Here is a 14,766-nt window from a genome sequence, read left to right as displayed (position 1 = left end):
GCCCCATGTTGGGATGTTCTACAATACTTTTCAGTTAACAGCTTGCATTTTATGTGTTTGCCTACCACCATTGTATAACTGAGATTGCATATGATTTGCAGAAAGTTCTTTCTGTCTCATTCTCTCCAAAAAAATAAAAAAACATAAAAAATTAGCAAGCAGATTAAAGTTGCTGCTTGATTGCTCAGCCTTTAAAAAAAGCATGAGTTAAGTGTTTAAATCAACCCACCCAACCCTTGCTTGATTGCTCAGCCTTTAAAAAAGCATAAAAAAGCATAAGTTAAGTACTTAAGTGTTTAAATCAACCCACCCAACCCTCAAAGTTTAAATGGTTTACACTTACACATCTAATATTAGGGACATTAATTCATTCTAGACAAATGAATAACAACAATCAGAGGCTATTCAAGATTTTAAAGGAAATGAACTTGAGAAGCACAATAGTGCAACCTAGCAATTTATGTTGATAGTTCTAATATGAAGGACACAAAAAAAGAGCTAGCTTAATGGCTTAATAACCATCTGTTACTGGACTCTGACATGTGTTTTAACTTCCAACTTCATTTTTTCAATATTGACATTGTGGTGAACCTTGGCCCCAGCAGAGGGGAGGCAACTTAATATATGAGATTATGGAGTATGGATGGGTTATAACTTATAAACAGACCAGTTACATTCCCATTCCTATAAATAGGTCCTCTCTACGCTGCATTAACTTGAACTGGACACAGCCAATGCACTTGCTCCAAAATTAAAAGTCAGGGATTATGATTATATTCATCTCTTAAAACTTTGAGTACCGAATGTCCAACTCTAAGAGAAAATAAAAGGCGAAAACAACTGATAAATCAGCCACGAATGGAAGAACTAGGTCAGAGACGCCTAAGTCACTGAAATTGCAAAAGAGTAATATTCATACCACACACCCATTTTCTAATCAGGCACAAATTAAAGCACAATGTTTAATAGGGAACTACGAATGGCATAAATCCAGCCACATAATGCAATATACCTGATGTTCCAAAGCAAAGTCAATGGCAAAGAGGATATCGATGATTGATCTGTAACAAGACAATAAAGAGAGAAATAAATAAAATAAATACATCCATGGGTAAATGTAAAAGGAAAAGCGAGAAACGGAAGCAAATATGATCATCATCTGAATTCACAAGATGAGGAAAATGCACTAGCTTTGCCAATAGTGCTTCCCACGGTTTTTCTAAAACATGATCCAAAACCAAAACCCGTGAACTGAAATTTTCCGAAAATGCATTCACCCCAAACGCGCCTCTTTCCTCCCAAAACAAAACTGAAAAGAAAGTAAAAACCTTTGACATGCAAAAGCAGTAGAACACAAGACAGCTGATGGAATTCAAATTAGGATTCCAGCCCTAACATTTGTAAGTACTACAATTCTTAATTAATTTGAACAAAGGAATACAAGTAGAAGAAGGATTGTGAAGTGGTAAAGGGGAAACTGAGTTGAAATTGAGGAACAGTATTAAGTAAGGGGTAATCGATCAAGTGAAAATGAGAAAGAAAAGAAAAACGCATAAATTAAGCATCTTGTGAGGGTAAAGATTCGAAGAAAAATTGAAAACGAGAAAGGGAAAGATAGTAGAGAGAGAAGGAGAGAAGGAAAATTTACCTAACAGCGAAGAAGGAACGGAATCGAGTGTACGGAGAGAAACAAAGAGGGGAATATGAAGAGAGAAGAGAGAAGAGAGGGTAAGGAATTGGGTGCGAGCGAGGCTATGGAAACGGCAACGATGAGTTATGGTTGGTTACATGAATGATTATACAAATTGCATTGCATTTGATGAATGAATGAAACCCCAGTGACAGAGAGGCCAATGCAATTATCAATCAATGTGAATCAATGCTCTACGCTATGCTGCTCTTTACTTGCCAAATCCCTTCCTCCATTCTCCATCTCACTAATTTCTTAATTCTTATAGCACACTATTTATTTTTTAACTTAGGTATTTACAAAGTTGAATTTTACAAAGTTGAAAATTCAGTGCTGTTAATTTTAAGTAAAATTGATAATTGAAAATAATTAATAATTTAATTAATTTGACTAAATTTTTATCTAACAATTTTCAATTATCAACTTTATATAAAATTGATTCCACTTGAATTTTTACCATTTACAAATTACTAGTTATTTATTCGGTTCCGCTGGAAAATAACAAAGAGAATAGCCAACTAGAATTAAATAGTTGAAAAATAGGAGATTTGTTATTAAAAGAGAAAAGGACAAATAGGTCCCTAACCTTTTGTCCTGCGGACATTTTCGTCCCTGACTATTGAAAAATACTTTTAAATTCCTGACCTTCACAAAATTTGGACGGATCAGTCCCTCCGTCCAAATACCTCCATCAGGGACCGATCCGTCCAAATGCCTCCGTCAGGGACTGATTTGTCCAAATTTTGTAAAGGGTCAGGAACTTAAAAGTATTTTTCAATAGTTAGGGACGAAAATGTCCGTGAGGCAAAAGATCAGGAATCTATTTGTCATTTTCTCTTATTAAAAAGAAAAAAAATTATTTTCTACTATCTTAATTTTTCAAATTTTAAAATTAGAAATATAAAGAATTAGCTTGAATTAGCTTATATTGTGTTCCTAGATTTTTTCAATAGTTCATCCAATTTCATTAAAAGATTTATAATTCATAAGAAAATTTGATGAAAAATGCTAAATTATAATACACAATAAGTTTAATTCATCATTGCATTTATAAGACTTCCTTCTAATGCAGATAAATTAAACTTAGAGATTGTTTTACTGGTAAGCAAACTTATTTGTCAAAATAAAAATTAATTAAAATAATACACAATATGTTTAATATTTTTCGTTTTATCATAGATAATAATTGAAAAAATGAGAGGGGTCTCATAAGAAGAGTTTGCGTATAAGAAAAAAAAAAGAATAATTTACTGGCTAAAGTAAAATTGTCGAATATTTTGTTAACAAAATTATTTGAGAATTTAGTTTAGATTTATTGATAATGTAAAATTGTATCTAAAAGTTAAAAATTAAAATGTTGAATTTGCAAATTGCATGGGGGGTTTTGGGTTGGGTTGCGTGCCCGGGCAGCCTCCTCACTTGTCAATAGAGAGAAGAATACATCTTCGCATATTCTAAATTCCTTTTTTTTTTCTCTCTTTTATATTTTCTTCTTAATTCAGAAAATGAAAATCAGTTTTAATCAGAAAATAAAAATCAGTTGAACAAAAACAAAATTATATGACACTGACCCATTCAACCTTAGCTGGCTAATTTGGATCTTGACTCTCGGTTTCGTACGGACCACGGATTAGATTTTTCTCTCTTACTTTTCTTTTGTATAAATTATAAAATATACTTCTAAAAAATTTAGAAGCTAATGAAAATCAACACTCATCGACACAAATAAAAATAAAAATGTTGAAAATGAACGACTTCTTGTTTTTTTAATGTTAGAAATAAGAGATTAAATTAGAAAAAATATTTGTATATTATTGAGTGTGTTGTAGTTGTCTATTCAAGTTGTTTAGAATGATACAATATAAAAGGGTATTTATAAGTACTAAAAGAATCGTAATAATAAAAACGTAATCTCTTATAATAAATATTCAGATATACTAAACAATACTAATTAATCCTAATTGATCCTAATTATATTATAATATCCCTCCTCAAACTCAAGTGACAAATTGAGTTTGAAACTTATTTAAAACAACTAAAAAAATTGCATAAATTGATAAAACGTCTGAAGGAAGCACAGACGGAACTGCCACGAGAGAACGCAGACAGAACTGTCGAAGGAGAGCGAAAACTATATGATTTCTTCATGCCGCGGGTGACAATGGTGTTTGATCATACGACTTAAAAAAAACAAGACAGAGAAAATAGGCTAGTCGCTGAGGTGAAAAACCATCAAAAGAGTGACAAAAGGGAAAGAAAAATGGCATAGAAAAAAATACAAAAACTACGGCGATTTCATCGCAAGGAAAACAATCTATCCTCTTCCAGGAGGATATCATGGTTCTGATACCATGTTAGAAACAAGAGATTAAACACGAGAAATGATTTGTATATTATTGAATGTGTTGTAGTTGTCTATTCAAGTTGTTTAGAATAATACAATATAAAATGGTATTTATAGGTACTAAAAAAATCATAATAATAAAGACGTAATCTCTTATAATAATACTCACATATACTAAACAATACTAATTGATCATAATTGATCATAATTATATTCTAACATTTAATAGATGGAAAAAATGGATCAAAATGTTTTTATACAAAAATATGAAAAATGAGAAATTGTTAGAAACGAAATGTAATTAAGTAATTATACTAGAAACAAAAAATCTATTAACTCTGCTGCTGTTAATTCGTGTTTTTAGTTCTTACATTAAGAAAACTCTTTACTCCAACAAATTTCAGGTTTTTATATATGCGGGAATCACATCATGAAAATCATATTTAGACATACACACCCACCATCCTTTCGCATTAAAATTTTTTGGCCAATCAAATGATAAACCTATAATGATTTGAAAAGCATAGGATGAAAGCATGACATTTCGCTCATTGTTATCAATACAACGATAACCATCAAGGCACATAATTTGATGGTCCCTTAATATTTTGGACCATTTGAATTTAATTAAAAAAATATATATTTTCTTAATTTTTTTAAACCATTTCATAAATGGATAAAATCAATTTTACAGCTAATTTTTTTTATTTTTAATTGGAAGTCAATATGACTTTTTTCAAGGAAAAAAAAAAAGCAACAAAAGAGATATCAATATAAATATATTACCATTATAGTCCGACTCTTTTATTTTATTTTAAATTTATTTCATATTATAATTTTAAATAGGTCAAATCAATTGTCTAAAATTTGTACTAGAACTTATGATTTTAAGATTTGAATCTTGTTATAATATTATGTTTTATATATTTAATTTATTTTTTTATTTTACTTAAAATTTCGATTTTTTTTATCATACTTTTTTCTTCTTCTTCTTTTCGCTATAAAATTCCATCCAACTGTACCATTCTCATAATTTTCTTTATCAATTTACGGCAAATAAATTATCATTTTCACTCATGAAAGGTCAAAATACTGACAAATCTATGAATGAAAAAATAAAATTGACTTTAAATTTATGAAAGATAAGATTTTATTAAAAAATCTATTTAAATCGTAAAATATTATTTAAAATTTTCAAACTACCTTATTATATAACCTAATCTTAAATTCTAATTTTAATTCACACCACCACTATCACCCTCATTCCAAAGTCCCACCATCCAAATTCTCTCTCACCACTCTTTTAGTTTTCAGTTGCCACTATTACTGTCTCTGTTGCCACCACTTCCATCATCCCATTATCTCATCTCCCTCCAATTCACTGCCATTGAACTCATCTTTTGCCTCATTTGGAATAAACCACAAATCTTCTTAGTATCATGTGGGAACAAATTACAAATTGAAAATTTTGTTAACTTCTTACATTACTGTGTTTTTCTCTCTTTTCTCTCACAACAATCTTTAAACTATTATTCATTATTATGATAATTATTATTTTGTTCATCATTATCATCGTCACAAGCCAAAATTCTAACTATGCTTCTAAAACAATCCCTCTCCAACATCAGTTTTTCATTACTCGTTAATGAAAAACTCGTCTAACATCTTGAAGTATACGCAGTAAAATTTAATACACTCTTCAAATCATTAAACAAAGTCATTTTGATTGTTCTTAAAATTTGCTTCTTCCTCAATAACGATTACTACTTTTGGATTAAACGATCTGAACATGCAAATAAACAATTTTCTTTCTTCAACCTCGATTCTTCTCAACGCTCCAATGCAATTTACGGCCATATTGAGATATCCGAAGGATAGAAAGAGATAAAGACCAAATAGAAAAAATGAGAGAAAAAGAAAAAAGGAACGATGGTGATGAATAAGGACGACAATGACAGAAGGAGTCATTATCGCTACCGTTGAGGCGAAGAGAAAGAACGTTGTGTAATGAGAAGAAGAGAATATATATAAGAAGAGTTGCTATTTGGGAATGGCGAGTGAGATTAGCCACCACCATATTCATCCTGTCCACTGCAGAGATAGACAACAGCAATGACAATAGTAGTAATTGAGAATGAAATTTGGATGACGATAGACTTTTATATTAATGGTCAAGGATTGAAAACTTGAGCATTAGGAATGAAGGATTAAGGATTGAGAGTGGGTTAAGATAAGTAAAGAGGATAGTTTAAAAATTTTAAATAATTTTTTAGAGTTTGAATTGTTTTATTAACAAAAGTCTATTTTTTATAAATATAAAATTAATTTTAATTTTTTTGAATAAATTTATCAACATTTTAAACTTTTTGAATAAAAATAATAGTTTACTCATCTAGAGCGCATTTTTTTTTTAACTTTTTTTTATCAATTATTATTTTTTTATCATGTTTTGACCCTATTTATTGACAAAATCTGAACAAATAAATATCGAATCAATTGCCTTGAGACAAAAAGAGTCCAAATTGTTGTATTAAAATTAAATTGGATGTCCATTAATATGGGTGGTTAATTTTGTTTTTAATATTGAATGAAGTTAAAAATGTAAATTTCAGAGACCTATAAATAGAGAAGTAATTGAGGAACAATACAATCAACAATAAAATCATTCCCTCTTTCTTTATATACTGTTTTTTTCTTTCTCTCTTTTACAAATAAGTTGCTACATATATTAGTAGATATATATAAATTATCTTTATTATATTGAGATAATTATATTGGCTAATATTAATACTAGAGTCTTCTTTTTATATTTATTTATTTTATCTTTCTTGTTTTTTTATTTTACAATACGTTATCAGCACGAGACTCTAATCAAATTTTTGGAAGACTCAGGTAATAAATTTTCTTTATGTCGAAGTTCTCTCGTCTTGAATTTAATACTCTTGATATATCTGAAAATAACTATTTATCATGGATACTAGATGCTAAAATTCATCTTGATTTAATGGATCTTGGAGATACTATTAAGGCTGAAAATAATGTATCCCAAAAGAATAAAGTCAAGGTCATGATTTTCCTTCGTCGTCATCTTGACGAAGGATTGAAAAATGAATATCTCACATTAAAAGATCCTGCAGATCTGTGGAAAGACCTTGAAGAAAGGTACAATCATCAAAAGACGGTAATACTTCCTCAAGCCCAATATGAATGGACGCACTTGCGTCTACAGGATTTTAAATCCATAAATAAATATAATTTAGCAATGTTTCGAATTACCTTACGAATGAAATTATGTGGAAAAAAGATATATGATAATGATATGTTAGAGAAAACTTTCTCGACCTTCCATGCCTCGAATGTACTCCTGCAGCAGCAGTATCAAGAAAAAGTATTTAAAAAGTATTCTGAGTTAATTTCTTGTCTTCTTGTTGCTGAAGGAAACAATAAGTTGCTCTTAAAAAATCATGAAGCGTGCCCAACTGGCGCCGTCCCATTTTCTGAAGCAAATGCGGCAAATCATTCCCCCAAGAGAGATAAATGGCAAGGTTTTAGTAACAAGAAAAATTATAGAAGGAAGAAGAATTATATATTCACAATAAAGGATCTCACCAGAAGTGGGATAAACAAACAAACAATTGGCAAAATAAATCAGCAGAGGATAAATGTTTCCGTTGTGGTGAAAAGGGTCATTGGTCGCGTACCTGTCGTACACCAAGACACCTAGTCGATCTTTATCAAGCATCTTTGAAAAAGGATGACAAAGGAAAGGAAACAAATTTTGTTTCAAATGATGCTGAAAATTATACCATTCATTATGATGTATCTGATTTCTTTGAGTGTCCTGAAGGAAATATTGGTCATTTGATCAATGATAGAATAGTTTAATATGTGAGATTGTTAAATATTTATGTAAATAATAACGTAAGAAATTTATTGTTAAGTTTTATTTTTATGCATCTGAATTTTAAATATGATGTATAATAAAATACTTATAAATTTCAAAATTACTGAATGTGTCAAGATAATAATAATAAAATTTTTAGTATATATTATACTTCTTAGAAAAATATATTTTCAATTAAGGAAATAATTTTACTGCGTAAATATTTCTATTCATTTTATTATTATTTGTCTTTGAAGAGAATGACAAGGACATATAGTGAAGATGTTTGCCTTGCGGATAGTGCAAGTTCACACACCATTCTCAAAAGTGATATATATTTTATCCATATTGTGTCCAAAAGAAGAATATGTTAATACTATTATTGGCTCAAGCAATGTGATAGAATGCTCTAGAAGAGCTATAATTGTATTTTCCGGAGAAACAAAATTCATAATAAATAATGCACAATTGTCTACCAAGTCTCTAAGAAACTTATTGAATTTTAAAGATATTCGCCGAAATGGATATAATATTGAAACAATGAATGAGGAAAATCATGAGTACTTATGTATCACAACTCATGATTTAAATAAAAATGTGATATTAGAAAAGTTACCCTCACTTTCATCTGGGTTATATTACACTAAAATTAGTGCAATTGAATCACATGCTATTGTAAACCAAAAGTTTACTAACCCAAATGAATTCATAACTTGGCATGATCGATTGGGTCATCCGGAAACAACCATGATGCGGAGAATTATTGAAAACTCACATGGACATTCACTAAAGTACCAGAAGATTCTTAAATCTAGTGAATTTTGTTGTGCTGCATGTTTTTAGAGAAACTTAATTTTAAGGCCATCACCAGTAAAGATTGGATTTGAATCCCTTGAATTCCTAGAAAGGATTCAAGGTGATATATGTGGACCTATTCATCCACCATGTGGATCTTTTAGATATTTTATGGTCCTAATAGACGCATATTTGAGATAGTCACATGTGTGCTTATTGTCTTCTCGCAACTTGGCGTTTGCGAGATTACTTGCTTAAATTATTCGATTAAAAGCACAATTTTCAGAAAATCCAATCAAATCAATTCGTCTTAATAATGCTGGTGAATTTACTTCTCAAGCTTTTGATGCTTATTGTATGGCTAATGGAATAAGTGTTGAACATCCAGTAGCTGGGTTAGAAGAATTACTTATTAAACGCCTCCAATTAATTGTTAGACCCTTACTTATGAGAACAAATCTCCCAACTTCAGCTTGGGGGCATGTTACTTTACATGCCGCAGCACTTATTTGTTTGAGACTAACGAGTTACCATCGGTTCTCTCCTATGCAATTAGCCTTTGGCCAGTAGCCAAATATTTCCCATTTAAGAATATTTAGGTGTGCGATATATGTTCCCATTGCACCACCTTCTCGCACCAAAATGGGACCCCAAAAAAAAATTGGGGATATATGTTGGATATGATTCTCTCTCTATAGTGAGGTATCTTGAGATACAAACTGGAGATGTATTTAAAGTCCGGATTATGGATTGTCATTTTGATGAATCAAAATTTCCAACATTAGAGAGAGAGAATAAGCTTCCTGAAAAGGAACTTGTTGAGTTAAGTAATTAACTAAATTAATTGATGATGACAAATATTATTTTATTAGGCAAATTACCCAATTAGTGTTGATTATTTTTGATTCAGTGATGCAGGCCATAATAAGCAAACATAGCAGCAACCTAATATGAAACAAAATGAATCTGCTCGTGGGCTGTCAAAACAATGGAATCCCAAAGAAAACAAAGCAAGAAATTCAAATGGGCTGAACCAGAAAGAAATCAACCCAAGCCCGAATTCATCTCTCAAGCCAATCCCTCCAAATTGCTTCCACTAAAGCAACGTTCACCTTTTTTCTTCAATTAAGAGAGAGAGAGAGAGAGCTTCGTTCCTAAGCCATTCATCAAAGAAGAAAGAAAGAGAAAGCTCAATCCAAAAAATAAAAGTCTAATCACCAAAAATCAAACCATATCAAGCTAAAGGTAATTTATTTTCCTTTGCATATATCTAATTTTCTTCTCTTCTTCTCAAACTCTCTACTACTCTAAATTGAGATAAATGAAGAAAGTGATCTCTGTTCACCACTGCTGTAAATCAATGGTCAAATTTGTTTCTTGGGGACAAAGTAATATCTCAAGGATTCATATGTGGGATTGCCATTAAAATACTGTTCTTGAATGCTTCCCTGAGACTTTCGGTCAAGTAAGAGAAAGTCAGACTTAACTTTCTAATTTAGGAATTAACTGAAAAAGTGATGTGGTAAGTTGGTAGCACACAGCTCAAGGAGTTGACCTAAGAGAGAGCAACTCAACAACATGCAAAGAGATACAAAAGAAAATTTGTTCATTTTTCTGAAGACAAGGAGAGAGAACCAGTATTTTGAAGTTTATGTTCTGAGAAGAGTTTTCTGAAGAAGTTCATTAACTTGGACAGTGCTTCCTAGTCAAAGGAGCATTCCGCCAGAATGAGGAACTAAATCAGAGGCAAGTAAATTTGGTTCATCACATAGCAAAGAGGCTGTTGAAGCATCAATCTCCTTCATGTTTTACAGATTGTAATTTTCTTTTCAATGTTTATTTTTCTGTAATTTCTTGAGGTAAAAGGCTGAATGAGAGAGTTTTTGAAAGAGCCTAAGAGTAGAAAGAGGCAGAGAGAAACACTTGAGTGAAAAGCTTAGAGTGATTTCAGATTTCTTTAGGTTGGTTAAGTGTCTTGTATCTTGTACCAGTGAGGTACCCCTTTTTTTGTTGGGTGAGCACTAAGAGTGAAGAGTTAGGTATTAGCATAACCAAATCAGATTGGTTAGAATTTGAGAGTGAAAGGATTGTGTCAATCCTGTGGAATTGGTGTATGTAATACTTTAACTATAATGGAAATTTTACCACTGTTGTAGTGGAGACTGGATGTAGGTTGCATTGCACAAGGCAACTGAACTAGGATACATGATGGTGTCAGCTTCTCTCTTCCCTTCTCTGTTCTGTTTTCTGATAATCATGAGACAAAATGAAATTGTCTCATAAATTTTTCGCTGCTGAGTTCAAACAGAATCAGACTAAAAGTTTGTTTTGAAAGGTTATTTTATTAAAGTTAAAGAAGGTCATAAATTCAACCCCTTGTCTAAGCCTTATAAAACCTTCAGAACTTAATTGGAATGCATCATCCTTAATGCATTTAGATCCTCGATTAGGGCAATGTGAACTAGAAGTTCAAAAGCTTATACATTTGCAAAGAATAGCAAATAAATTGCCTGATGCATTTTTCGATACAAAGAGGATAACCAAATCTTATATACCAGCGAAAAATGCCCCAATTTGAATTGATGTCCCAGTCGGACAAATAGCCACTGAAACAAATTCACACCAGAAGCGTGGCAGGCATGTCGGTTCCAAAGACAAAAATTCTCGAAAAAGAAAAGAGGTAAATACTATTCTTGTTAAAAAAGATATAGTAGAGACACCTGCAGTTGTCCAAAATTTTGATATAGTTTTAATGCCAAAAGACGTTCAGGTACATAAAAATTGTAAAAATAACGAGATCTCAATAAATTATGTCTTTACAGGAGAAAAATAGGACCGAAATAAGACAATTGTTAATGAAATATTTGCCTATGATGTGACATTAAATATCATGCATGAAAGTAAGAATATTGATCCAAGAACAGTTGAAGAATGTCGACGAAGAAATGATTGGCCAAAATGGAAAGAAGCTATGAAAACTGAGTTAGACTCACTTGCTAAACATGAAGTCTTTGGACCTATAGTCCGTACACCAGAAGATGTAAAACCTGTTAGATACAGGTGGGTACTTGTGGGAAAACGAAATGAGAAAAATGAAGTTGTACGCTACAAAGCTCGACTTGTGGCACAAGGTTTTTCACAAAGGTCCGGTATAGATTATGAAGAAACATATTTCCTTGTAGTGGATGCAATAACATTGTGTTATTTGGTCAGTTTATCTGCATACCATAAACTACATATGCATTTAATGGATGTGGTAACATCTTATTCATACGGATCATTAGATCGAGATATCTATATGAAAGTCTCTGAAGGACTAAAGATATCTAAACCATCAAATGAATATTCACACGGGTTATACTCAGTCAAATTGCAAAGATCTTTATATGGTCTAAAGCAATCTGGACGATTGTGGTATAATCGTCTTACTGAGTATCTGACCAAAAACGGATTCAAGAATGATGATATCTGCCTGTGTGTTTTCATAAAGAAATCTGCATCTGGATTTATTATAATTGCTGTGTACGTTGATGATTTAAATATCATTGGAACTCTTGAAGAGATTTCAACAATTATAAAAACTCTAAAAGAAGAGTTTAAGATGAAAGATCTTGGAAATACTAAATTTTGTCTTGGCCTACAAATCGAGCATACAAAAAATGAGATCTTTATTCATCAAACAACATGCACAGAAAAGATCTTGAAGAGATTTTATATGGATAAGTCGCATCCATTAAGTACCCCAATGATCGTAAGATCTTTGGATGTGGAAAAGGATCAATTCCGTCCTAAAGAAGAAAATGAAGATATCATTGGTCCTGAAGTACCATATCTTAGTGCCATCGGAGTACTAATGTATCTTGCCAATAATACAAGACCTGATATATTATTTGCTGTGAATTTACTAGTAAGATACAGTTCCTCTCAAACCAGAAGATATTGGAATGGAATCAAATAAATCTTTCGATATCTTCATGGAACGGTTGATATGGGATTGTTTTATCTATATGGATCCAAGTCACAACTAGTTGGCTATGTGGATGCAGGATACTTGTCTGATCCACATAAAGGGAGATCTCAAACAGAATATCTGTTCACATATGGTGGTACAGCTATATCATGGAGGTCCATGAAATAGACGATTGCAGCAACATCCTCTAATCATGTTGAAATACTAGCGATACATGAAGCAAGTCGCGAATGTTTTTGGCTTAAGAGTTTAATCCAATATATTCTGTCATCATGTGGACTGATTGATCATAAGATAGCTCCAATTGTCCTATTTAAAGATAATACAATATGCATTGCTCAACTTAAGGGTGGATACATCAAAGGTGATAGAACAAAGCATATTTCTCCCAAATTCTTCTTCACTTGTGATCTTCAAAATCAAGGGACAATTGATATTCAACAGATCTGCTTAAGCGATAATCTGGCAGACTTATTTATAAAGTCACTTCCAAAATCCTCCTTTGAAAAATTGGTACATCAGATTAGGATGCACCGATTTCGAGATATTAAATGATGTTGACAAGAGGGGGAGACTGTACTCTTTTTTCCTTGGTCAAGTTTTTTCCCATTGGATTTTTCTTGACAAGGTTTTTAATTAGGCAGTCCCTATCACAAAGGATATTATACTCTTTTTCCTCCACTAAAGTTTTTTTTTTCTATTGAATTTTTCTTTAATAAGATTCTAATGAGGCATAATCTTAAATGGACATCAAAAGGGAAGTGTTGTGATAAGATCAAATTGGATGCCCATTAATATGAACGGTTGATTTTGTTTTCAATATTGAATGAAGTTAAAAATATAAAGTTCACATGCCTCTAAATAGAGAAGCAATTTGAGGAACAATACAATCAACAATAAAATCACTCTCTCTTTCTTTATATACTGTTTTCTTCTTTTTCTCTTTTACAAATAAGTTGCTACATATATTAGTAGATATATATAAATTATTTTTATTATATTGAGTTAATTATATTGGCTAATATTAATACTAGAGTCTTCTATTTATTATTTTATCTTCTTTATTTGTTTATTTCACAACACGTTATCAGCACGAGACTTTGATCAAATTTTTAGGAAGACTCAGGTAACAAATTTTCATTATGTCGAAGCTCTCTCATCTTGAATTCAAAGCTCTTGATATATCTGGAAACAATTATTTATCATGGATACTAGATGCTGAAATCCATCTAATTTATATAAAAAAAATTAATTTTCAAAAATTTGTAAAGAATAAAAAGTTGTTAGAGACAAAAACTTCTAATAAAAAATTTCTGGAGAATTAATTTATTCTGTGATATTAATTTTAAAAATTATAATAGAACTAATGCTGGGAGAAGACTATCATTTTGTTTGATATACAGAGTGTCATATATAGTGATATTTAAAAAAGAGATTGGATTATATTGTTCAAAAAGTTTATTGGTCAATTTAGCTTGGCTCCAAAGTAGTGGCATATATAGGGCCAAACGTTTTTTCGCAAATATGTTATGCAATCTATATTAAATCAGCTACACGGCGTAAGAACTAAGAATAGAATTCAGATAATAATAATAATAATTAATAAGGTTTAAGAAAATTTACATACTACATTGAGATTAACGTAGGTAACCTTAGTCTAGGTAATGGTCGTGAAGGCGAAAGTCAAAGACAAAGTCGTTGCAAAGAAAAACATGACAAGCAGCAAAGAAGGTAATTTAGCTGTGGAACTTGAATTCCAGTGAAATGAACCACCGCCAACTCCACCGTTCGTTGATGAAATAATTGTTGATCCAATCCCTATATGCCAAAAAAAAAAAATGGTCAATTCCATTAATTAATTCGCGATTAGAGGCAAAATGAACGACTCAAATATTTTTTTAATTTGGAAATTTTCACAGCGCAATCTATGGAAGGATTAAGACATTTCCCTTTGCATTCGTAAGTGTGTCACACATCAACTTTATGTCTTTTGATTTACTTACCAATACCATAAATAATTGATTTAATTATTCTATTGATTTTAATACCATAAATAATTAATTTAATTACTTTGTTGATTCTAT

The 14,766-nt window shown here is 31.2% G+C and overlaps 2 protein-coding genes across 4 annotated transcripts in view; both read right to left on the bottom strand.

Moving 5' to 3' along the window:
• LOC107645194 (F-box/kelch-repeat protein SKIP30) overlaps nucleotides 1–1,933 on the bottom strand; it is a 4,046-nt gene extending 2,113 nt beyond the window's left edge. For 2 of the 3 annotated variants that reach the window (XM_016349163.2, XM_021103696.1), the window contains exons 1-2: nucleotides 1,649–1,933; nucleotides 1,013–1,061 (exon numbers count right to left, since the gene is read on the bottom strand). The gene's annotated coding sequence lies outside the window, so the exon portion shown is untranslated. Of the gene's footprint in view, nucleotides 1–1,011; nucleotides 1,062–1,648 lie in introns of all 3 variants that reach the window. The other variant, XM_016349164.2, reaches the window with a different exon arrangement.
• The window catches only part of LOC107645198 (non-specific lipid-transfer protein-like protein At2g13820), a 2,981-nt gene continuing 2,464 nt past the window's right edge, over nucleotides 14,250–14,766 (bottom strand). The window contains exon 3 of the mRNA XM_016349168.2: nucleotides 14,250–14,500. Within this exon, the coding sequence (XP_016204654.1) occupies nucleotides 14,340–14,500 (161 nt within the window). The 3' untranslated portion in view covers nucleotides 14,250–14,339. The remainder of the gene's footprint in view (nucleotides 14,501–14,766) is intronic.

Source organism: Arachis ipaensis, chromosome B06, assembly GCF_000816755.2.
Source record: "Arachis ipaensis cultivar K30076 chromosome B06, Araip1.1, whole genome shotgun sequence".
NCBI lineage: Eukaryota > Viridiplantae > Streptophyta > Magnoliopsida > Fabales > Fabaceae > Arachis > Arachis ipaensis.
The sequence above is the reverse complement of the archived record's forward strand: the minus strand, read 5'-3'. Positions and strand labels throughout refer to the sequence as shown.